The following is a 26,886-nucleotide window of genomic DNA, read 5'->3' on the forward strand; positions in this document are numbered from 1 at the left end:
AAGGTTTTGAAGTGGATAAGGCCAAAATTGAATTAATTTCTAAATTGCCCATCCCAAAAAACATCAGGGATATTAGATCTTTTCTAGGTCATGCAGGTTTTTACAGGAGGTTCATCGAAGGCTTCAGCACAATTTCTAGACCTTTGTGCAATTTATTGTCAAAGGAAAATTCTTTTGTGTGGACTGATGATTGTGAGTTAGCTTTTACAAAGCTAAAAGGTATGTTGATTTCAGCCCCAATTATGCGATCACCTGATTGGAATTTACCATTTGAGATTATGTGTGATGCTAGTAATTATACTGTTGGAGCTGTGTTGGGTCAACGTAAGGACAAAAAGCCTTGTGTTATTTATTATGCAAGTAGAACTTTAAACAGTGCTCAAATGAATTATTCAACAACTGAAAAAGAGCTACTTGCAGTAATTTTTGCACTCGACAAATTTCGCTCTTATTTGATTGGATCTCAAATTGTCATCTTTACTGATCATGCTGCGTTAAAATACCTTTTAGCGAAAAAAGATGCAAAGCCCAGGTTGCTTAGATGGATCCTTTTGCTGCAAGAATTTGATTTGATAATCAAAGATAAAAAAGGAGTTGAGAATGTTGTTGCTGATCATCTGTCTAGACTTGTTCTTTCAGATTCCATAGATACAGTTCCTATTGAAGAAACATTTTCAAATGAGCAACTTTTTGGTATATCTCAAGTGCCATGGTATGCTGATATTGCTAATTTTCTTGCTACAGGTGAAATTCCTCACATTTGGATTCAACAAGATAAGAGGAAATTTTTTGTAGAGGTAAGAAAATTCTTTTGGGATGATCCATATCTGTTCAAATATTGCCCAGATCAGATAATTAGACGATGTGTTCCTAATAACGAATTTCAAAGTGAGATATCTTTTTGTCACTCTTGGGAATGTGGTGGCCATTTTTTTGGAAAGAAAATTGCTTTGAAAATTTTGCAATGTGGTTTCTATTGGCCTACCATTTTCAAGGACACCTATGATTTCTGTAAAACTTGTGAGCATTGTCAAAAGTTGGGAAGTATTACCTGCCGGAGTATGATGCCATTAAATCCAATTTTGATTGTTGAAATATTTGATTGTTGGGGCATCAACTTCATGGGACCCTTCCTAGTTTCTTTTGGCAATCTCTATATTTTGGTAGCTGTGGATTATGTGTCCAAATGGATTGAGGTTGTTCCATACAAAAACAATGATCACAAAGTGGTACTAAAATTTTTGAAAGAAAATATTTTGTCAAGATTTGGAACACCTCGAGCCATTATCAGTGATGGGGGTAAACATTTTTGTAATAAGCCTTTCGAGGCCTTAATGCGAAAATATGGTATTACTCATAAGGTTGCTACCCCTTATCATCCACAAACAAGTGGCCAAGTTGAGGTATCTAATCGAAAGATCAAAAAAATTTTAGAAAAGACAGTTAACCCAAGTCGCAAAGATTGGTCTTTATGACTAACCGACGCACTTTGGGCATACCGTACTGCTTTTAAAACCCCGATTGGTATGTCTCATTATCGACTCATTTTTGGAAAGGCATGTCACTTACCTGTGGAATTGGAACACAAAGCTTATTGGGCAATCAAGCAATTTAATTTTTTTTTTTTTTTTGAAAAGATACCTCTATATATCATTAAACTTTAATCAAACAATGTTTGTCAAGGTCCAAACAGTCTACAATACAGACTGGGACTTCCTCTATCCATACCCTTTCTTCTTCTAATCTTAAAGCTTCCTTTGCTAACATATGAGCTACACTGTTTTTTTCTTTATAAATGAAATGTATAGACCAATCTGGTCTATTTGCTAGAACAGACCGTATATCTTCAACTATTGAACCCCCATACGATAAGTCCTCCTCAATGCTGAGAACTGCCAGAATTACAGCCTTTGCATCCCCCTCGAAAATAGCCTTCTGAATATTAAGATCATTACACAGCTCCACAGCCTTCCAAAGTGCATAACCTTCTGCTACAGTTGGATTCTGCACATGTTGTTTTTGATCACATACAGCCACTAGAGCCTCCCCCTCTTCATCTCTAATCACAATCCCCATTCCCATTCTTTTCCCCCTAAGATCAAGAGAGGCATCCCAATTCAACTTTACATATCCTCTTTTTGGTTTTTCCCATGTCATCCTGTTAATTCTGGTTGTTGGTGTCTGTTCTTCCTTCCTCTGGTTTCTTTGAGAAATCTGAAACTCCTCAAGGCCTTCCTTTGCTGTTTTAAGCAATCTTGTTGGGCAGGAGAGTCTTTTTTCAAACACAAAAACATTCCTTCTAAACCAAACCTTTCGAAAAAGTACTGCCATCTCCTCAAGCTGTTTCTTATTTAATCTTCCCATGAGTTTTTCCCAAAAGAGTAGGAAATCATGTTCTGTGCTTCTCCATTTGTGAACCAAGCTTTGAGAATCAGACCAAACATCATTTGCAGCTGTACACTCCCAAAGAGCATGCATAACTGTCTCAACTTCTGTACCACAGAGAGGACAACATTGATCAGCAACTATTTTCCTCTTGTAAAGGTTCATTTTAGTGGGTAACAGATCATTTCCAGCCCTCCATATAAAGAACTTGACTACCCTTGGCACTTCCAACTCCCATATACTCCTCCATCTCTTATCTTCCTTCTCTTCCTCTGAACTTCCCCCTTTGATGTTTCTAATTCTTTCTAATTGCAGGTAATATGCACTGTTAACTGTAAAGACACCCTTTTTCGATGGACCCCATATGATTTTGTCTTGTACCTGACCTCTGCTTAAGGGGATACTTAATATCTGTTCTGCCTCCTCATCTGAAAAAATGGACCGAATCTTTACTTCATCCCACTCCCTTTTGTGTTTGACAATCAGCTCTTCCACCCTTGCTTCCCCCTGCAAACCTGATACTGGTGACTGTACAGCATATGATGTTGGAGTAGAGAGCCACTTATCACCCCAGATCTTTATCTTACTTCCATCCCCTACTTTCCATCTTAAGCCTTCTTGCAACAAGCCTCTAGCCAACCAAACACTTCTCCATATAAGGGATGGTTGTGAGCCAAGCTTAGCTTCCATAAAACTTGTATGCCTGAAATATTTTTTTTTGAAGACCACAGCCGCAAGAGATTCAGAATTCCTGGTGAGCCTCCATCCTTGTTTAGCTAAGAGAGCTAAATTAAAGCTCTCCAAGTCCCTAAAACCCAGTCCACCCCTTCCTTTGTGCATGCCCATCTTATCCCACTTCCTCCATTGTATTCCCCCTTCTGACTGTTGCTTACCCCACCAGAATTTTGAAAACATGCCATTGATGTCATTGCACAGTCTTTTGGGTAGCTTGAATACACTCATTGTGTAAGTGGGAATTGACTGGAGTACTGCCTTAATTAACACTTCCTTCCCAGCTTGAGACAGGAAATTGTTCTTCCAACTGGTTATTTTCTGCCACACTCTTTCTTTTAGTACTCTGAAAGTCTGATACTTAGACCTCCCTACAATGGTAGGAAGCCCTAAATATTTCTCATAGCTTCCACATACAACTGAGTCTCCAGCTTCTAGTATTTTATTCTTTTCTTCCCACTTAGTGTTACTACTGAAGAAAACTGATGCCTTTTCCTTGTTTAAGAACTGTCCAGAGGCTTTTTCATACTTTTTCAGCAGTTCTTGAAACCTGTTCCACTCTCCCAGCTTGGCTCTAGCAAACAAGATGCAGTCATCCGCAAATAAAAGGTGATTTAAGCTTGTTCCCCCTCTGATCACTTGCACACCCCTTATCAAGCAATTTAATTTTAATATGGATAAAGCTTGTTCTATTCGTAAGTTTCAGCTTAATGAGTTAGAGGAAATCAGGAATGAAGCTTACAAAAACTCTCGCATTGCCAAGGAGAGAATGAAAATTTTTCATGACAAAAATATTTTTCGAAAATCTTTTGAGCCTTCCCAAAAAGTTTTGTTGTATAATTCAAGGCTTCATTTGTTTCCTGACAAGCTTCGATCCCAATGGATTGGCCCCTTTATTGTAAAAACTGTTTATCCTTTTGGGGCCATTGAGATAGAAAATCCAGAAAATGGTAATGTTTTTAAAGTTAATGGACAAAGGTTGAAACCATTTTTGGATGATTTTACTCCAGAGGTTGAGTCCACTACTCTGGAGGATCCTGCTTATCAGAATTAATTTCTGATTCCTCATTGTATATACTGTATTTGTTTTTCTTTCTTTTACTTTTTGTGTTTTTAACTTTGACAGAAATCTACTCCTTGTGTGCGCTCGAGTATCTCAGGTGACTTCTTTCCTTTATGTTTAATCATTTTTGTCTCAATATATGTTCTACAGTGTTTATCTTGCTCCAATTCATGCCTGTATAGCATACATCATCAAACATTCAATTGCCGAACATTGAGGACAATGTCACATTTAGTTGGGGGGAGGGTTTTCTGCTGAAAATTTATTAGTACCTAAACAAAAAAAAAAAGAAATCAAATAAAAATAAAAATTAAAAATTAAAAAAAAAATTGTGAGATGCATTGAAACATAAATGATTAACACACACTTCTAGCATTTTTGTGAAATTTGAGTATCTTAGTGGAGTAGTTGAATAGAATTATTTTGTGAAGATTTATTTCCAACCTTAAGCATAGAACATGACTTATGATGCATCATATTTTGTTGAGGAGTGACTTGAAACACCGGGATGCGATATTTACAAAAATCAGAATTAGTATGATTTATATAGAATGAAGGGCAAGTTTTGAAAGAACATTTTACACATGCTTACACTTGTAGTGTTCCTCATTAATGTTCATTGATTTAAAATAGGAGAAGTAAACTGCAGGACTACCGAGCCTTATACTATAAAAAAAAAATATCATTGAGGTAGACTAGTGGTAAGGGCTGACTTATGAAAGTGTGGGTAGGCGCACATTCATAGGCCTGATTCCTCCACTTAAAAAGTAAAAATAAAAATAAAAAATAAAAAATAAATCGTGTAATTTTTCCTGACTAAAGGGCTAGAAACAATTATCCAAAACTTTGGGGATTGAATGTTCAACCTTTAAACAGAGTTGGCGTGAAAACTGCTAGTCCCTTAGGGTTTGAGGTAGTTAGACTCAATAATGATTAATCTTAAGGTTGAAAAATCTTATGATAAATCATGCTTATTAGTGAGGAACACACATAGGTTTAGCCACACACACATATCCAAGTTCTAATACATTTGCCCTAATTCTATGTGAACGGTTATTGAGACTTTCCTTGTGGATACAACTCCTGGTATTGAGTGTCACGAATCAATTTTTTATGAGAATTCATAATTATGTTTGATTGTTTTTGTTTGAATTTCGAGCTTTATGCAATGTTCATCTCAATTAATTTTCACTATTTTGCTCAAGGATTAGCAAAACGCTAGTTGAGGGGTGTGATTGAGCTGAAATATTGCATAGTTTAGCTATTTAAAACCAATGTATTTTAAATTCTTCGTGACACTATTATTGGTTTTAGATAAAAAAAATGGTTAATAAGCATAAATACAAGTTGTGATTTTTAATTGATTCATATCATATTTATACCTAATTTTATAACTATGATTTAATGGGATAATATTTCCTCACATATATAGTCTATTTTTATAATCTATTTTTCTTTTAATTTACTTTTGAGTGTTATTTTTCTTCTTTTCATTTTCAGCTTAAATAAAATTCAAATGGAATTCGGTTGGAACTTTCGACTAAAAGTGCATATTAATTGAGAAGAGAAGGAAGGAAGTGTACTTGGCAACTGAAAAAAGATACTGAAGATGACTAATTGGGAATTAGATTGAAGGGGATGCCGGTTGGTTAGATTGGTATTGGGATTGGATTAACGTGAGGAACGTGGTTGGAGTTGAGAGAAGTCGGTGAGAGAAAGAAGGAAGGGAGTGAGGAGTTGTTGTTAGATGTTGTGCTGGACGTGTAGAGAGAAGCAGTCGGTGGGTGTAGGAGTTGAGGGGTAGACGTGAAGGAATTTAATTGGTTGAGGTTAAGTTTGATTTGAGACTTAAAAGGAGGGTCGGTGCATGATTAAATGGGGTTGAGAGAAGCGTCGGTCAGGTGAGGTTTATTTTGCTTGATAATTGAGAGACATTGAGAGAGTATGGACGTGGAAGTCTATAGTGTGGGATTAATGTACATGGAAGGGAATTACTCGGTGGAGGAATCTTATTTTTCTGCAGTTCATTTTCTTTTTGTTCAGGAATGGAAGGAAATAGAGAGAGACATGTGAGTGTTGTGCTGGAATTGTGTTGGGCTGGAATTGAAAGAAGGTAGTGTCGATGAGAGGCATTTTTCATCCAGACCTTCAGTGGCAGCTCTCTCTTTGCATTTTCATTGTTTAGAGGGACGGAAATCTCTCTCTCGTTTGAAGACTATTTCTTTTGTTCTGTTTTCTAAATTTTCGGTTGTTCATTCTTAGAATTCTCTCGTACTAGATTACTTCTTTTCTTTTTTTTCTTGTTTTTACTTTTGGTAGGCGTCGGCTGAGTTCCAAATTTTATTGTTTCTAAATTATTGCCTAGTATTTCTTGTGTTTCATTTTAGTTTTCGTTTATGGAAGATATTTATGTAATTTCTATAGTACTTGTAATAAATATGTTTGGCTAAATTTTAATACTAAGGTGAGAGCTTAAGTTTAATGATTTAAATATTGTTTTCGGATCCATGTAAAATTTATTCTACGAACTTGATCAAATGAATGATTTTATTATTAGATATTTTGATTATCTATATATTTATCTTGATTCATTGTGATTTCCGAATACAGTGAATGCTTGAGGAATCCCTGTGATATTCAAATAGATTTGTAAATTTTTTAATCATCAATTGTTCACGCTTAATCATAAGCGACTATTTTTCTTGATCTTAAATGCTAAATCTTCCAATTAAACGGAATCATTATTCTAATTTAATTAAAGTAAATCGATCAGAAACAATATCATAAATTATTAGACGGATCCTCGAAACCTTAGTTTTTCCTTATATCAATTCATTTTATCATTTTAGTTTGATTCAGTTATTTTATCAATCTTCATTTGATTGCACGTTTCTTTTAGTAATTTCGTTTCGTTGTCTGAATTTATTTTCTTTATCACAAAAGTCAATCCCTGTGGATTCGATCCTGTAAGATACTACAACACCTGTATACTTGCAGGTAAAACTATACTAAATTTTTGGTTCATTAATTTGAGTCAAAGTTTAGGCGCAACATTGAAATCAATTTTGTTGATCCTCTTTCAGTTATTGTAGTTAAAAGCTAAGATAATTTTATCTTGCCTAATCCAATTAATGCAAGTGAGTATTGGCTTCCATTAGCCATTTAATAGATCCCATTGGCAATTGGCTAAGTCAATGTAAGTGCTCTAATGTGTTTGTGTTTATTATGTCTTCCGATATGTATACGTTTGTTTGCATCTTTTGGCTAATTAGATTTCAAAATCGCTGTCGATAAACAAAACCATGCAGGTGTCCAAACCCACCAACAACGTCAATATGCCAATGTAGTAATGTAGGTCATATGACCGTGTTAGGATAAATATATATCAAATGTGACACCCTCGGATCCTACTTGTGCTTTGGTAGAAGCTGTGTTACCAGGATGTTGGCTGCTCGGGTCATACACCCCTTGAATGTTGTTATAACAAAGTGTGTCCTAACATGATTAAATTAAAGTGTTCAGTTAATTCGTAGCTAAAATTAAAAAAAGATAGTCATAAGTCTAAATAATAGCACCAGAAAATTTAATACAACACAAGCCAAGTATCCATAAGCTAATAAAATATTACAGTTATCTAATCTTTCAATAAAGTCAAATATAGCAACTTAACAATTGGGAAAAAACACTAATCCTCAATCCTTTGGCAACATCGAGACTCCATATTCATAACCACTATCGAACTCTCCATCTGCATCAAATTCTACGGTTTTGAAGAGCGGGACAATAGTGAATCTACGAATGTGAGATTTCATAAAATATCAATAAGTGAAATTAAAACTAACACTAAAAAATGCATGCTAGTGAAAATGAAGTTGTACAAATCAAAAATGCAAGGAAGGTTGACATTGACATTTCACATTTAACCAAAATTAAACATAACAAAGTAACAGAGCTCAAGTACACAACTTAATATTCCACATAAGTTGGAACAGCCCAAAAGAAACTTCATGTTTTTGAAAATATTCATTTTATTAATGTGTGATCCATGATCTAACTTAAATATGTCATAGATACACCCTAGCTCTCTTCACCACAATATGGGTATGATGCCCCAAGCATACATGATAGATAAGATGCAATACACCTAGGAGTGTAAAGTAAATAGTAGCGAAAAATTCTTTTACTACATAGGTCGGGTGGTAAAATAAATATCATGGTACCGAAGCACAATTATTTCCAAAATATTTAATGTCATAAAAACCATCCAAAGCATAGTTCTTTCTCAAAAACTCCCAAAAACACGAGACCATCATTAAAAGTCATCAAAATGCATTCTTTCTTTCATGGTCTCCATGATCTCTTGTCAAAATATCAACTAGCTAGGTCATTCCTCTTCGGCCTTTTTTTTGTTCAAAATCCTCCTTAACTCCTTGAAGAGCTGTAATACTTCAGTGATAAACTGGTTGGCGGCTTCCAACCTATCCAAAATGGATAGTTTTGATTAGCTCTCAGTAGGAAGATCTGACGAAAAAGAAACGGTAGAAGTTGTTGGGGGGGGGGGGGCAGCTGTTTGGCAGAGGGGTTGACTTACTCTCCACACACAGCAAAACACAAGTAGCTATTCTACAACATTAGCGACAAATGCATGTGGGAAGCTTCTTCTCTTGGTCTCTTAGGGTTTTGAGGAATGTGGAAAGAAAAAGAGCAATTGGCTCCTTGTGGTTTTGGAGGAGACCCAGGAAGGGCTATCTCAAAAGAGGGCAATGCATTTTTCAGCTTTGGCATAATGAAAGGCAGAAGATGCTAGGCACTTCAGAAAAAGAAAAGAAGGCGTTTGACAGAAGGCTAGGGGAATGAGTTTTTCGGAGGGGGACTTTTTACTTTTTCGTGGAGAGCTTTGACTTTTTTTTGGGGGCGGGGTGAGAGGGGGGCTTTTCGAGACATGCAGCCATGAGAGAGAGATTTTCCAAGGCTGTCAAAACAAATGCATACAAGGGAAAGGAAATGATTTCTTTTTGTATTTTTCTGGTTTGGATGGACGCAAGATTCTGGGAGTTTTTGGGTATTGTTTTTCTCTTCACTTTTGCTCTAGGATGGAGGTTGTTTTCTATTGTTGATTTGTGTATTTTATTTTAATTTTCTAATGGAGAATATTTATTTGAATTTTATGGCTCTTGTCACGAACATGGTTGGCTAAATTTTCATACTAAGGTTAGAGGTGAAGTTTAATAATTTAGACATTATTTTTGGATCAACATTAGAGTTTATATTGTGAGTTTGATCGATTGAATAGTTTTATTATTTGATATTTTGATTATATATCTATTTATCTTGGTTCATTGTGATTTCTGAATACATTAGATGCTTGAAAAATTCATGTGATATTCAAATGGGTTTATGAATATTTTAACCATCAATTATTCATGCTTAATCATTAGTGATTAGTTTTCTTGGCCTTAACTACTAAATTTTCATGTTAGATAGAATAATTATTCTACTTTATTTGAATTAAATTGTTCAGAGACAATATTCTAAATTATTATATGGATCCTTAAAACTTTAGTCATTCTCCACATCAATTTATTTTACCATTTTATTGTATCCTGTTACTTGAAAAATCTTCATCTCAATAATTTTCTATTCTATTTGATTGCACATTCCTTTTAATAATTTGTTTTCATTGTTTAAGTTTATTTTCCTTATCATTAGGTCAATCTTTGTGGACCTTGTTAGATACTACAATACTTGTATGCTTACAGGTAAAACTGCTCTGAATTTTTATTTCACTAGTTTGAGTCAAAGTTTTGGTGTAACAGATACCATACGCGTACAAGAGCAAACCATAATGAATGTATGGACATGAACTTTACTTATACAACTTTGAATTTTCAAAAGATAATGTGCAACTTTGACTTATACAATAGATAACATGTAACATAGATCTTTTGACCTTAGAAAAACATATTTTCATATTTTCATTCTTGGTTTATACACATGTAACATATGAGCTCGAGTTCTTGATCATATAACATAGTATATCTTAGAGCTCAAGGTCTTATTCTTTACTTAAATATTTGATTGGATACCTCATAACTCCCTTAAATATTGTGTGTTTCCCGCTAATTACCGCATCATATATGCGATATAGATGATAGTCTCTCAAATGAGATAGGACCGACTACCTAAAAATAGATGGTAATTAAACACGTGTATTGTAATAGTTTCTTGATAGTGTTTATCCTATGAATTGGGTTTTTTATAGATGGATAAGAGTTGAATGTTGTTGGGAGATAGACTTGTTCGAGACTATAAGTAGTATGCACAAGGGATGAAGTCTTTCTTAGAATTTGCTTGTGGTAGTGTTGACAATCGATGATTTATAAGATGCCCATGCAAGAAGTACAAAAACCTTAGTTCATATAATATGATCGTAATGGAGGATCATTTATTCGTAAATGGAATTGATCCTAAATACTCACATTAGGTTTTACATGGCACACCATTTCCTAAAGGAGTTAGATTTGGCAGTCATCTCAATCAGATGGACGAATGTAACGAGATCGACAAGGAGGACATAAATAATGATGTTTATGATGATATGACTAAAATGTTAGGGGATCTTGGCGCAGGCATATTTGGTGCCAGGGATGGAGAATGAACATTTACACAATCATTTGAGGGAAATGAAGACTTTGGATCATTGTGGGAGGATGCACAACAAGAATTGTATGAAGGGTGCACTCGTCATAGCAAGTTGTCATTCACTGTCAAGCTATATTAAGTTTATTTGTCGTATTTTTGCAAAGGTCATCGATATGTTGCTTGAATTATTTAAAGAGGCTCTCCCACAAGATAACGTAGTACCTCAAAATTTTTATGAAGTGAAGAAATTAAAGCGAGTGTTAGGATTCGATTATAATATGATCCACGCATGTAAAAATGATTGTGTTCTCTTCTGGAAGCAATATGCAAAATTTGATTCATGTCTAGTGTGTCATGAGTCAAAATGGACATCAGTTAAGCGTAATGTACCCCATAAAGTGCTAAGACATTTTTCGTTGATTCCTCGACTTCAAAGATTGTTTACTTTCTGGATAACTAGGATATATATGACTTGGCATCACATAGAAAGAGTTCAAAATGATCAATTCCTCACACATCCTGTAGATTCCTTACAATGGAAAAATTTTGATAACGAATATCCATGGTTTGCCAGAGAACCTCGCAATGTACGTCTTGGTTTAGCAATTGATGGCTTTAATCCATTTGGCAACATGAGCACTTCTCATAGCACCTGGATTGCCATATTGATGCCTTATAATTTGCCTCTATAAAAGTGTATGAAGGATCCTTATATTAGGATAACTCTATTGATCCCAGGGCCAAGGTCACCAAGAAATGAAATAGATGTATATTTGTAGTCAATGATGGCAGAGTTGAAAGAGTTGTGGGAACAGGGTGTCAATACATATGATGCAGCCTTGTCGCTTGAATTCAAGATGCATGCTGAAGTACTTTGGACAATAAATGATTTCCCAGCATACGAGAACTTGTTTGGGTGGAGCACAAAAGGAAAAGTGGCTTGTCCTGTTTGTAATAAAGATACACAGTCTCAGTGATTAATGAATGGTCGGAAATTATGTTTCATGGGACACCATCGATATCTACCTCATGATCATAGATGGCGTTCAAATAGAGCAATGTTTGATGGAAGGGTTGAGCGCAGGTCATCACCATCAGAGTATTCTGGTGGTAATATTCTTACACAATTGGAAGATATTCCAGACAATAGATTTGGGAAGGATGCAAGATGTCGAAAGAGGAAATGACAAGCAGTAGAATTGAATTGGACAAAAAAAAAATATTTTTTTTTAGTTGTCATACTGGTCTACCTTGGTACTGCGTCACAATCTAGACGTTAAGCACATTGAAAAAAATATATGTGAGAATATTTTGGGCACCCTGATGTCAATACAAGGGAAGACAAAAGATACAATCAACTCTCGTAAAGATTTGAAAGAGTTGGGAATAAGATCGGAATTACATTTGCAAGATACTGGGTCATCAGCTTATATGTCCCTTGAATGGTATACACTTTCAAGTGATGAGAGAAAAAAATTATGTGATTGGTTCATGACAATCAAATTACCCAATGGTTATGCTTCAAACATATTAAGATATATTCGAACTCTTGATTGGAAGATAATTGGTCTCAAAAGTCACGACTGCCATAATTAGAGTATTGGAAGAGTATTTTTCTATAGCGATTGTTGCAAGTTGGTGTGCGCGGAAAGCTTACTCAAGATGTTCGTACAGCTCTAACAAAATTAGAGTATTTTTTAGGAGTATTTGTAGTAAAACGTTGAAAGTTGATGCCTTATTAAAAATAGAAGTTGACATTGCATTGATATTGTGCAAGTTGTAGAGTTTGTACCCGCCTTCATTCTTTGATATAATGGTCCATTTGGCTGTGCATCTACCTCGTGATGTATACTATTGAACGATTTTTAGGAAAATTGAAGCGATCTGTGGGGAATAAGACTCATATGGAAGGATCGATCACAGAGTCATACATTCATAATGAGTGGCATACTTTTGTTCAATGTATTTTCATGGGATTGATACTAGATTTACGAGACCGGATTGAAATTATGAAGGTGGACAAATGAGAGTTTCGTTAGCATTTATAGTGTTTTCCCATAAAGTATGTCTCATAGGTGCACAAGGGAGCCATGACCTATGTGGACGAGAGTTTGAAAGAGCTCGATGGTATGTCTTGAATAACTGTGAAGAGATTGAACACTATTTGAGGTTAGTGATGATCATGTAATTTAATAATATTTTTAAATGCATTTATAATAATATAGTATATATTGATACAAATTAATAGTTCACATTAACATACGCATTGAACATATACAACTACTTTACAAGAATGGTGTGATTGACATAGAAAAGATACACGAAGAAGAATTTGCCTCGTGGTTTGAACATATGGTATTACTAAAAAAAACATGCACAATTATTTTGAACTTTATACCTTGAATGTCACCATATTTATATATGATATTGATATAAGTAGAATAATATTTATTTCTGTAGGTTTCATCAAAATACAGTGAACATTCAAGTGAAATCTCACCAGAAGTGTATGCTTTGGCATGTGGTCCGTCTAAGCGGGTCATCCAATATTTAGGATGTTTGGTGCATAGATATAGATTTAACGCAGCAGACAAAAAATAATATAGGAAAACTCAAAATTGTGGGGTCATAGTCGAAGAAAGCCATGGGGATGATAATATCGATTTTTATGGAATTGTGGAAGATATCATAGCGTTAAAGTATGTGGGGGGATATATGGCCTGGTTATTTAAATATAATTGGTGTGATGTCTCAAATCCTAGGTTGGGAGAGCGTAAGAATGAATATTTTGTAAGCGTCAATACATCTCACAATGGTATGATCGAGGACGATCCTTTCGTTCTCGCATGTCAAGCAAATCAAGTTTTTTATTTAGATGATCCGGAATACAAAAATCCATGGCAGGTAGTTGAGAAGTTTGTACCAAAAAATGTATATGATTATATTCTAGAGGCAGATAAACCACATGAAAAAGTTGATAGTCTTGACCATGAAGAAGCATATCAAGAAAATGAATCAGGTATCAATCTATTTGTTGATTTAAGCTAATATGACATGATCCCATTACGAGGGGTGTCTGCATAGAGAAATTATGAAAAGTGGGTAAAATTAAAGTTGATATACTTGATGATCACACCGGCAACTCCGGGTATTCGGTAGCTTGGCTTGCTTCTTACGTTGGTACAGTACTTACTCGCACGTATGCATCGATGGCTAAATCCTCTTGGGCTAAATTTTTCCAAGATGTGAAAGACCATATCAAAAATCATTGTCTAGTAATAAGTTACTTTGTATAACATTTTTATTTAAATAACTTTTGAAATTATACTAATTGTTTATAGTTTTTTGAAGGACGAGTTTGAACTAAATTTTGTCTGGCGAGAGGATTGACTAACGATTGAGAAACTGATGTCTAATGCATTCTGGAGATACAAAGGTCGATGCCATGCACACTATTAGAAGTTCAGGACTACGACAGAGGCGCGTCAAAATCCATTCCAAGAAATGCCACCAAACGAATGGGAGAAAGTTTGTGATCTATTTGAAGATCTTGCTTATTAGGTAATTTCGCTACTATCTTTTTTTAATAATATATAATAGATGTATTAAACATAAAATTATAATACTTTTGTTTAGCAACGGAGTATGGTGAGCAAAGAAAATAAATCAAATTTAACGATACACCATCATGAACGTTCTCGATCTTTTCATCGCTTGTAAAAAAATGGTTAGTTATTTTAGTCCCCATTAAATATTAATATATACACTTTTTTGGTTTAAATTCTGATATTGATTTTCATTTTACAGCAAGAAGAAAGTCCTGCTGACTATGATCTGACCTAATTGTATGCTAAAGCCATAAAAATCGTGATGGTGTTTGAAGCAATCATGAAGCAGAGGCAAATTATGTAAGTTTAAATGTATTTAATTCCATTGTCTAAAGATATTTTTGTTACCTATACTAATTTTAATGTTTTTGTTTTTTTTGTAGGATAAGATGATATCCCTTAAAGAAACTATTGCAGATCCATATGATGAATCTTCTGTCAACGATGCTTAAATCTTTTCTCAAGTTCTTGGATCACGTTCTGGATATTTGAGGGGCTTAGAACATTGCATGAAGCCATTCTCAACATCACCATCCTCTTCTAAAGCCAAATATGGTTATTGATTCAAATTAACATTCAATGTTGTTCGAACAAAATTGTAAGTTCAAACAGAAATTTTTTCATTCGAACTTGATTTTGAGACGATATTTTTTTGTCTCAAAAAATAATTCCATTTGAACAATTTCAACTAGTTTCGCCCTATTTCGTCCCTAAAATTACTTTTTGGAGACGAGAATCAATTTTTGTCTCCAAAAACTTTCTAAGACGGTCTTTCTGAAACAAAAATTTTTCGTCTCCAAAAACTTCTAGGGATGAAATTTGGATTTTTTTAGACAATTTTTGTCTCAAAAAACCAATTCTCTTTTAGTGCGATATCAATCTCATTAATGAATTTGGAAAGAACGAGTAGTCATGATGAATTATATACCTAGCCAGCTACTTTGACATTTCTACGTACATACAACCAAATGTGAGGTGTGGGTCGTCAATGTACTCTGAATATCATCCATACATACGATATCCAAGGAATATATATATATATATCTATATATATACACTTATAATTAACAGCATTCCATAAATTAACACAGTGCTGTCATGTATACGCTATAACACATAACCCAATGCATTAAAAGAGAAAAAGAAAAAAGAAAAAGAAAATTTTATCATTACTTTTTTCATCACTTTTTCACTATTATTATAGATTATCTGAGATCATCTCACTACGCCAACGCAGCCTTGGTGTCCAAATGGAGTCTTATGCTTAGTTTGGACATCAAAGTCGTCTAATCTCATCTCAATATCCTAAGTTCCAAACACAATAAATATAAATAATTTTCAATTTCAAATATTCAACTTTTTCATCTAATCATTACAAATTTTCTAAACTTCCAAACAAAATACAAAAAATAATTTAACTTTTTCAAATCATAAAACCAAAATAATATTAAAAACTAATATTTTAAATAATATTTTATTTGACTTTCATCTCATCTGAATTTACTTTCCTAACCTCTCTCTTAGAAAAAATCATAGTAGGGCATGATAATGATGCACCTTAAGCTTTAAGAGTAAAAGTACGTACCACCAGAAGTCCAAGTACACCATACTTAACAGAATGTAAATTTCTACTTATAATATGATGGAAAACTTGGAAAAAAGATTAAAAATAAAAATAAAAATAAAAAATAAAAAATAAAAATAAAAAACCTCTCGCACTCATGAAGAAGCACGAGAGGCCAAGTCTACAAGATCAAAGAGTACAACTCACACAAACTATGCACTCACTACAAATATAAAACCAAACCAAATAGAGCTTCACATGCACCCCGGAAACCACAAACCTGAGCGGAACTGATATATTACTGATTTAATTTATATTCGAATTCATTATCCTAAGTTATTGAATAGCTCATTCATTATTTGAGAGAGTACAAGGTTGTTCATAATTACTAACTTTATCGATCTAATAAATTTTAATAAACTAACTTTGTGTTTTTATAAATACCTTTATATAGTTTATATATCCTTATATCAATGATTTAAGTAACATATTTTACAGTATTGAGAACATGATTATTCGAGTTTATCTGAACTTATATAAGTTCAGTATTATTTGAGTTTGATCCCAACTTTTATATAAGTTGTATCATTTAATATTTGATAATAATTTTACATTTATAAGCGACTCATTCGTGAACAAATAAAGCTAAAGTCGAGTTTGATCAACTGATATTGAGCGGGTTGTTCAAGCAGTTATTTATTTATACAACCCTAATTGCAACATACGTATGCACCATGCTGCTTTTAACCAGGATCGATGGGCATTTGGTAAATCTAGCTAAATTTTATCGAACACGTACCGTCCATTTTGCTTGTTTCTGGACAACAGTAGTTTCGCCCCTGCCACATCCCGAACTGATATGCACATCAATATATATATATATATATATATATATGCATATGATTAATTTTATAGTTAAATCATGCGAGAGATTGGACAGCTCGATCTAGCAGTTGAGTGAGTACTGACCCGAACCGACATGTTTACCAAAATTTCAGTATTTCAGTATTTTATTTTTATTTTTTAATCTTATTTGTTCATGCCTTTAGTCGTAGCCTTTACTTCGAGAAATACACACGATGACCTACTTTTACACGGCCATCATGTGTAAGACCCCACCTCAAGTCTTGCTAAATAAAAGTAATTTGGTGCATCAAATCGCATATCAACAACTTAATAATTGAAAAAAAATTAAAATTAAGATAAGGAAATGTCATCTATCTCATAAAACTCATTTATATTTTCAATTCATACCGTTTCATTAAATGGATGCCTTCCATATTAATATCGGTATGCGATTTGGTGCACAAATCCGCTTGTAAGAAGAATTTTCTTATTTTTTATGCTACACCGTGAAAGATGGAGCCTCTATATATACTTTTTTATACTTCATAGTGAATGACGGAGCCTCTACATATATTTTTTGGGTTTTGCTACGTACAAGCGAATCTGCACAGCAATCTGTATATATATGATGAGGCTTTCATATTTAAAATTTAAATTGATATTATTTTTAATAAAATCTACTTTCTGACTAATCATATTAGATGGGTGCATATATTAGTACTTAAAATTGCTTGCAACTAGATTTGTTCATATTTTTTTTACTTCACCGTGAAAGACGAAGCCTCTATATATATTTTTTACACCTCAACGTGAAAGACGGAGCCTTTATATATATTTTTTACACCTCAGACCTCACCGTGAAAGACGGAGCCTCTGTATATATTTTTCATACTTCGGTCGTTTATGGGTACTTTTAGCGCGCAATACAATTGCTTTTAAATAGTTTTAGATATTTCTTTTCCAGGCAAAAATATATAACTCAAATTTAAAATATTTTTTAATTTAAAATTTTTAACTTTTTCATCAAATCATTATAATATTTCCAAACAACACATAAAAATTAATATTATTTGTTCAAATTTTAAAATAAAAATAATATTAAAAAATTATTTTTAAATAATTTTTCAATTTTAAAATAGTTTTCCTCAATTAAATTTTTTATTTTTAAAATACCGCTAGCAAATTCCTGGATCACCCACTTCCAGTGCTTTCTGTGCATAATTTCTGGATGCCGCAATCTCTATCTTTTAAATGTCAGTCTCGTTTGTTCTGCCTTAATTTGCTTGCAAAACGAATCTCAGTGCCTCAACCAACGTCCACTGCTCATGGCGAACCGATATTCCTTTCTCGTTCTCCATTTTTTTATGCTACTTCTGGGACAATCTTACGTTTCTAGCTCCGCTAATGTAACAGTACTTAGCATTGATACCGATCAATCTGCTCTAGATCTTCTTTTATTGAAGGCTCATATTTCTTACGATTCTCACAATCTTCTGACATCCAACTGGTCCACCAATACTTTAGTCTGTAGTTGGGTTGGTGTCACTTGTGGTTCTAGACATCACCGAGTCATAGCTTTGGACCTTTCTTACATGGGCATCGTCGGTACCATTCCTCCGCACATTGGAAACCTTTCATTTCTTGTCAGCCTAAGGATTACCAACAACAGTTTTCGTGGCACAATGCCAATTGACTTGTCCCGTCTCTATAGGCTAAAAGTCTTACATTTCGATCACAATGAATTTGGTGGAAATGGTAACAGTTTTCATGGTTGGGATTGCTAACCAGACTTCGGTACTTGTCTCTAAATGGTAACAATTTGGTAGGTACTGTTCCACCAGCTCTATCTAACATATCTTCCTTACAAATATTTAATCTTGGATATAATCAAATTTCGGGCTCCATACCCTCCTCTATCTCTAAGATGTCTAACTTGCAAGAAATTTTTCTCGGAGGCACCAAGCTTTCAGCTCTAATGCCCTCCATTTTCTTCAACATGTCTTCGCTGAAATTACTAGAATTGGGCTTTAATACACTATCTGGTGCACTGCCAACATATATATTTAATCAGCTTCCCAACTTAGAATATCTTTCTGTCAGTCATAATCAATTCTCTGGTGAACTCCCTGAAATAGGGAACCTAACCATGCTCAGAGTGTTATACCTTGATCACAACAACTTCGAAGGTATTTCTTTAATTCAGTTTATAACCGTATTTGGTTGGTTAAAAAAGTCGATCTTTTGTGCTTTTAAATTGTAATTATTTTGCAGGTACTATCTCATCCAGCTCATTCAACTGCAAACGCACAATTTAGTGATAGCGGATAATAACCTCAAAGGAAGAGTGCCTCCGGAAATATCGGATTTAACCAAGCTTACAAAGTTGGGGCTTGAAAATAATAATTTTGAAGGTATGTACGAATAGTATTATTTTTGTCAAATATGTGGAACCACCATTGATTTTAGTAAAAATTTTCTATGATCTATTGTTGTTGGGTATCTTTCAATTGAAAACTGGAAATAGTTGGTCAAGAACATGCATGCTGTACTTCTAGTTTCGATATTCTTTTCGCTGACAAATAATTTGTTTCTATAAACAAGGATAATCTTTTCATTCAATCTAACATGGAATCAACAATTGGTATATATATATATATATATGTAGCCCACTAAGAAAAAAAATTAAGAATGAAATTTATTATTTTTCACCAGCAAGATCAGAAAATGAAAACGAGAATATTGCTAAGCCAGGAAGTAGCTATCTTGGAGCAGAGAGTCCCCATTAGAGTCCATTCCATAAGTGAAATGCTAAAAAATAGGATCTATTAAAAATGATAATGCTCATGATAAGCTAGCTTGACAAACACGGAAGACCGATCGACTGTTTGGAGAGAGGTGTGGAATGAGCTTGTCTTAGTTGGTTTGTGTGTTTAGGTAGTTAATTGGGTTGATTGGAAGAGAAGTGTGGGTTGTTGGTTTGTTTGGAGAGAGGTGTGGGCTGTGTTTATTTCTGTCGGAAGGCACATCGAAGCATTACAAGAGTGGGGAAGAACTCTCTTGAAGAGCATGGCAATGTGTATAATTGAAAGAAGCGATTAGGAAAAATAAAAGCACTAAAGATTTGTGCGAACAATACTCACCTCCTTGGTATGGCCGGTATGATTTATATGGAAATTAAGTCTTCGAGTATTATAGGTAATTAGAGTTCCTCAAGTATATCAACAAAATATAAGGCTCACAAATGCTCTGAATAGGAGGGAACTTGATAAGATTCTTCATCGTAGTCGCTAATCATCATTCACTACCACTAATTAATGACACATCCATGGCCCACATAACAAATTAGTCAGCGGTAACTCAGTCAATTATAAATGTGCCAACTACGTGGTATTTGAAGTCTTGGTTTTCTTACTACTACTAACTTGTGTATGTTTGATTATTAAAACCATTATTTCTTCTTTTCTTTTCTTTTTCTAATAGAAGTACATATAAATTTATATTTTGACAGGTTCAATACCAAGTGAAATTGGTAACCGCAAAATCTAGAGGTTTTTAGCAATGCCAACAATGGTTTTGTTGGTCCAATTCCATTCAAGATCTTCAATATCTCAACTATACAAACAATTTCAATGGCGACCAATGAATTTTCAGGCCATCTTCCATTAGATATGGGCCTCTTCCTTCCAAAACTGAAACAACTTGGTCTTTCAGAAAATAAACTGAGCGGAAGAATTCCCAACTCTATCTCCAATGCTTCACAACTCAATCTCCTAGACTTGAGTAGGAACTCAGTGTCGGGCATAATTCCAAAAGCACTTGATAATTTAAGGCTCCTCCAACGGCTAAACCTGGAAATTAATAATTTGACCATGGGAAGTCCAGAATCTAATATTTTATCTTGTCGAATTGCAAAGATCTCATAGTACTATCTCTCTCATTGAATCCCCTTCATGGCTTCCTTCCCAATTCCGTTGGTAACCTTTCCCTCTCTCTTCAAAGACTTTACCTATCATCTTGCAATATTCAGGGAAACATTCCAGTACAGATTGGAAATCTAAGTAGTTTGAATACTTTCACCCTTTCCCAGAACAAATTGAAAGGACCTATTCCAACTACATTAGGAAGATTACACATGCTACAAGTTTTGCTTCTTCTAGCAAATAAACTAGAGGGTCATATCTTGTCTAATCTTTGTCATCTAAAGAGCTTGTATATATTCTCTCTACAAAGCAATAAGATTTTTGGACATATTCCAACATGCATAAGCAATCTAACTTTCCTAAGACATATCTACTTAGGTTTCAATCAATTAACTTCCATGATTCCTTTGAGCTTTTGGAGCGTTACAAATCTCTTGGAGGTTGACTTGTCATCCAATTCAATAATTGGCAATCTTTCATTAGAGATTGGAGATATGAAAGTCTTGAGGAATTGGATCTATCAAGAAATCAACTATCAGGGAATATCCCAATAATAATTGGTGGCCTCATACATCTAACTAATCTCTCTTTAGTAGTCAATCAGCTAGAAGGTTCAATTCCAGAGTCTTTTGGTGCACTCTTAAGCTTGGAGATGTTAGATCTTTCTTGCAATAATTTATCTTGATGAATTCCCAAGTCCTTAGAAGCACTTTTGTACCTCAAGTATCTAAATGTCTCTTTCAAAAATCTACAAGGGAAAATTCCTACGGGAGGGCCATTTATGCACTTCTGGCCTGCTTTGTTTATCTCAAATGATGCACTTTGTGGTGCTCCGCAATTACAAGTTCCTCCATGTGAAGAAGGTTCTCCTCATAGAAAAAAGGCCATAGTATCGCATCTACTAAAGTATCTATTACCAGCAATTGGGTTAGCGATGCTTGTATTAGCCTATAATATATGTAAAAAAGGGAATCCCGAATTTCCACAACAGGTAGACTCATACAATTTACCTACATGGAGAAGAATTTCTCACCAAGAACTTGTAATAGCAACGGAAAGATTTAGTTTAGACGACTTACTTGGTGAAGGGAGTCTTGGATCAGTATACAAGGGAATACTTTCAGATGGGATGAATATTGCTGTAAAAGTTATAAACTTGGGAGTAGAAGGGGCACTTAAGTGTTTTGATGCAGAGTACGAGGTATTACGGAATGCTTGTCATCACAATTTGGTGAAAATCGTTAGTGTTTGTAGCAACATCAACTTCAAGGCCCTTGTATTGGAATACATGCCAAGTGAGAACTTAGAGAAGTTGTTATACTCCCATGATCGTTGTTTGAATTTCTTACAAAGTTGAAGATAATGATTGATGTCGCATCAGCATTGGAATACCTTCATTATGGTTACTCAACAGTTATTGTTCACTGTGACTTGAAGCCAAGCAACATCTTATTAGATGTGGATATGGTTGCACATGTTTCTGATTTTGGCATCGCCAAACTCTTTGGTGATGAGGATTCTATGATGCAAACCATGACTCTTGGTACTTTGGGGTATATGTCACCTGGTATTTTTTTAATTTACCACTAAAACTTTCATCCTCGTTATTTTACTCATACACAACTAAGTATTATCATATGATAGAACATTCATCTACACAATTTATCAATTTTGCTTCGATCTTTTTTTCACTACTATCAAATATTGAAATTCTAATGTTATGCACAGAGTATGGATTAGGAGGAGTTGTTTCTACAAGAGGGGATGTGTATAGTTATGGCATTCTACTTATTGAGACTTTTACAAGAAAAAAACCTACAGATGACATGTTTGCAGGAGAAATGAGCTTGAAGCGCTGGGTAAATGAAGCATTGCCTATTTCAGCGATTAATATTGTTGATGCCAATTTGTTGGGAAACGAAATATATCATGTTGCCTTGGAGGAGTGCATATCTCCGATTATGCGATTGGCTTTAGATTGTTGTGTAGAATTGCCCGAACAAAGAACTAACATGAAAATTGTTTTAGCTGTGCTAAAGAAGATCAAAACAAAGTCTTTAAGAGATGTTGAAGGACACTAACATTTGCCATGTACATGTTTTTTTAAATGTTTTCATTATATGTCTTTCCTAATGATAAAATGGTATTGAGATTGCGAAGAAGAGAACTTGTATTGTTGAAGTTACTGGTTATAGTATATAATAATTATATGTTGATTGAGAATTAATCGAATACTTCATGCTTGTATTGACTTAAAGTTAATTTCTAGGCAATGGGTATAAAAAATAAGTATAAATATGCTTAAGTCAATAAAAATTATGGCTACGTGCTACGTACGTACGTGGCATACCAAATTAATACATATATATATATATATTTATGACCAAATTTATACTAAATGTTTTATATAATTATTTTTCTCTCTTCATCATTTTTTCAATTTTTCATAATTTAATAACTAATTTTATTCATATACAATAATAAATTGAAAAATGCCTATAAATAAAATCATATTTGGTGCATGTAAGCTACGCACGAGTGTTTTCCGAGAATTATTATTTTTATGACTAATAATTTTCATAATCCTTTTAGACATCATCTTTTGTGAAGCCCAAAATATTCATGTGTGTGTAGGCGTTTTCTTTGAGCGAAAATTTGAGGCCAAGTGGCTTATTGTGGGTTATTTATTGTAAGTGTTGTGGCCTCACCAAATAATATGTAAGTGTTGTAATTTCTCTTTTCAAATTATTTTTTCTACATATTATTTATGTTCAAAGATGTGGCCTCACCAAAATTATATTAAAATTAAGTTTAGAAAAAATAATAAACTTATCAATATGAATCTCCAAGTTTTTTTAGTTATACAATATTAGACTTCTTAATATGGAATCTAAAGTGAAAATACAAGAAAAGTCATTTAAGGTTGATAATTTGTATGAAAAATAGTTGAGAGATTTTATACTCTAGACTCCATTGAGTAAAAAAAAATTATTTAAGTTCTAAATTAGCATTATATGCTTAATGTATCACAAAGACATATAGATTTTGCATAAAACTTGATAAAGTAGCTTGCAAACTAGAATTAAAGATGACATTTTAAAAGATTACTTGATAATTTCTATGAAAAAAATAAATTTTAAATATTTCATTATAAAAATAATAATGGATTAATATTATTACATGAAACATTATCATCAGAAACTTAAAATATACATTAAGTTGTGTTTTTTTTAAATTTTATTTCTATGTATATGTAACAAATTATTGAGATCTAATTTTATATATAATTATATTTTATGACTTTTTAGTTTTTTTTTTTTAATTTTATATAAACGTATCCTACAATTGAAAAGGGGTGGATCTACCCTCATTGCTTCCAGCTCCTACATGTATTTTTTAACACTTTAAATTTTTTTTTAAAAAAATATAAAAATGACAATATTATTATAAAACACTTCTTTAATCATTAAATAAAAATTAAAATTAAAAAAATAAAATAAACAATTCGTGCGATAACACTAAGTGGTAAATTTGAGTGGTGAAAGTAGCATTTTTCATAAAAAAGTTGGCCCCTCTCATAAAAGTTCTTGGTTCCGCTGCTGGGCTAAGCCAATGAGTAAGTATGGAGGCCTAGCCAGCCCACCAAAACTACGTCGTTTTGGCCTAGGATGAAACAATAGTCTTTTTCTTTTCCCCCAGCGCCGCATGACTCCCCCATCTTCTTCTTTCATTTTCTTCTATTTTCTCCTTCTTCATCCACCCTCCATCCTTGACTTGCCTGACCACCTCTCATTGCTACCACCGCTTCTCCATGGGTTGTGTCTTTTGTCCCCTCTGGCCACCATCACCTGTCCAACTTAATCACACACCTGTACAATTTTTTGCACAAACAAACTTAAAATCATCATTTAGTTTTGTTGAATTAGGGGGAAAATAATAGTCTTTGCTAACTCATATTGTATCATAATTAATAACCGCGTTGTCACTTTGGATCTTTTTAATTTCTTTTCTGAAGATCAAAGATGATAGTCATGCTCTTGGTCCTCATTCATGAACTACATAATTAAGAGGCATTCAGTATATTTCTGCTTTGCTTTCTAAGCTCTATAATCATCAATCTAATTAAGGAATATCTGATGTTTTCTATCCCGATACCTTGCATGGTCACTAAAGCGGAGCAGAGCTGTGAATAACAATAAAGAATTGTAAATAATTTTTCAAAGGATTTTCTTGAGATTTAAATATATTTCTACACTAACATGTTTTCTACAATCTAATTGGTTGTGATAGGCCTCGAGTCTAAAAAGTGTTGTGGAATTTATTGTAGTTGTTGTCGGATATGGTTTTTGGGCCGAATCGTAGAATAGATTTATTTATGGAATTGGTTTGTGAATTTGTGCACTTGAATTTGTGATTTGTATATTTTATTTGTTGGGTGATGTGCCATGACATCATAGATGCTATTTGCATGTATTTTCATGTGTCATATTTGCAAATTGAGTTTTTGTTTTCATGTGTCATATTTGCAAATTGAGTTTTTGTGTTAAGAAAAGATTTTGGGTGCCTATGTAATGAATAGATTGAAATGAATAAAAGAAATGAAAAAGAAACTGTAGGGATGGCGGTAAGCAGAGATGGTGGTAAGTCACACTTGTGATTCTCATTTACGATGCTAGCTGTAGGGATGGTGATAAGTAGGGATGGTGGTAAGTCCTACATGTGATTCTCGCCTATAGTGATTGAATGAATGGATATGTTGGGCCATTTTTTGGAAAAATGGAGGATTTATAATTGGGCCATTTTCTGGAAAAATTGCAATTGGTATTTTAATGGACTTGTTTTGGGGAAATGAGATTTTTGGCATACATTGAAAAATGATCATTTTTAGGAAAAATAATGGCTTTGGTCTCATGCATGTTTCATCATGTTCATGCATACATGTTGGTTGTCTAAATATGTTTTTATCTCATGGATTGTTTGGTTGATTGCATTATGAGATTCATAATCTCGTGTAATATTCGCACCCTACAGTTCCGTTTTATGGAATTATAGATTTTGATGCAGAGGATGACATTAAGCCTGAGGGATCGGCTTCACCGAAGAAGTAACATGTGGTCGCCTTTTAATCATGCGATTTGTTTCCCCTTTTGTCTATGTATTTTGGCTTTTATTGTTTTTTGTTGAATAACTGTAGAACCTTTTGAAATGATTTTATTTTTGGTAATTCTATATTTAAAATTTTACTACTTAGTTGACTATTTTTATTTATCCGCTACGATTATTATTGTACACTTTTTGCATGTTTACTCACATAACACTAGCGTTTGGGGTGTGTGACTAGTGTTGTGATCATCTTTGTGTCACAATTCCTGCTTTTTTCACATGTGGGAGTTAGGGGTGCCACATGCCTCCACCTTCTAGCCACCATCCCAAGCCTTGCCACCACTCTTCACCAATCAGTCCCTCCGTCTCTCTTTTTGTCCCATACCTCTCTCTCTCTCTCTCTCGCTCTCTCTCTCTCAAGCTGCTGGCCACCCTCTTCCTCCTTCTCCTTCATCCAAAACCCACCCTTGTGGTTTTTGGCCATCCCACTTTGAGACCCACTATCGTCCTCACCCAAACACTATCTTTCTCTCTCTACCCAAGACACCATGACAACCACCCAGAAGACCACTACACCTTCAATTGATTGTAACAACCACAAGTAGCATGGTGGTAAGTGGAACTTGGTAATGTTGTTGCTTGAGTTGTGAATTGTGAATTTAATGTTGTATGGTTCTCTGTATGGTTGAGAGCCTTTGTGGAAGTGTTGCATTGTTGTGTGATTCTATATATGGCTAAGAGTCTCTGTGGAAGTATTGTGGTGTTGTACGGTTCTCTATATGGCCGAGTGCCTTTGTGAGTGTTGGGATTTTCTATGGTCCTCTGTGTTGTGGCCGAGTGACTTTGTGGAAGTGTTGATATTTTGTATGGTTTTCTGGTATAATTCTTATTTGATGTCCATTTGTTTATTCTATCGCATAAATGTTGTTGTGAATTTCATAATTTACTTACTTTTTTAAAAGTTATGTCATGGGAATTTTTCCCTCATTCATACTATTTTTAAGTGATAAAGGGTTGTTGGAA

At 34.0% G+C, this 26,886-nt stretch overlaps 1 protein-coding gene and 1 pseudogene across 1 annotated transcript; one reads left to right on the forward strand and one right to left on the reverse strand.

Moving 5' to 3' along the window:
• Positions 1 to 2,485: 2,485 nt before the first annotated feature.
• Positions 2,486 to 3,348, reverse strand: LOC122278484 (uncharacterized mitochondrial protein AtMg00310-like). Its single transcript, XM_043088670.1, has 2 exons — positions 2,594 to 3,348; positions 2,486 to 2,492 (listed from the first exon to the last, which is right to left on the reverse strand). Exons 1-2 carry the CDS (start codon positions 3,346 to 3,348, stop codon positions 2,486 to 2,488), a joined length of 762 nt encoding a protein of 253 aa, XP_042944604.1.
• Positions 3,349 to 18,165: 14,817 nt separating this feature from the next.
• LOC122278485 lies at positions 18,166 to 22,350 on the forward strand (annotated as a pseudogene).
• The last annotated feature ends 4,536 nt before the right edge of the window (positions 22,351 to 26,886 follow it).

Source organism: Carya illinoinensis, chromosome 10, assembly GCF_018687715.1.
Source record: "Carya illinoinensis cultivar Pawnee chromosome 10, C.illinoinensisPawnee_v1, whole genome shotgun sequence".
In the NCBI taxonomy this organism is placed as follows: domain Eukaryota; kingdom Viridiplantae; phylum Streptophyta; class Magnoliopsida; order Fagales; family Juglandaceae; genus Carya; species Carya illinoinensis.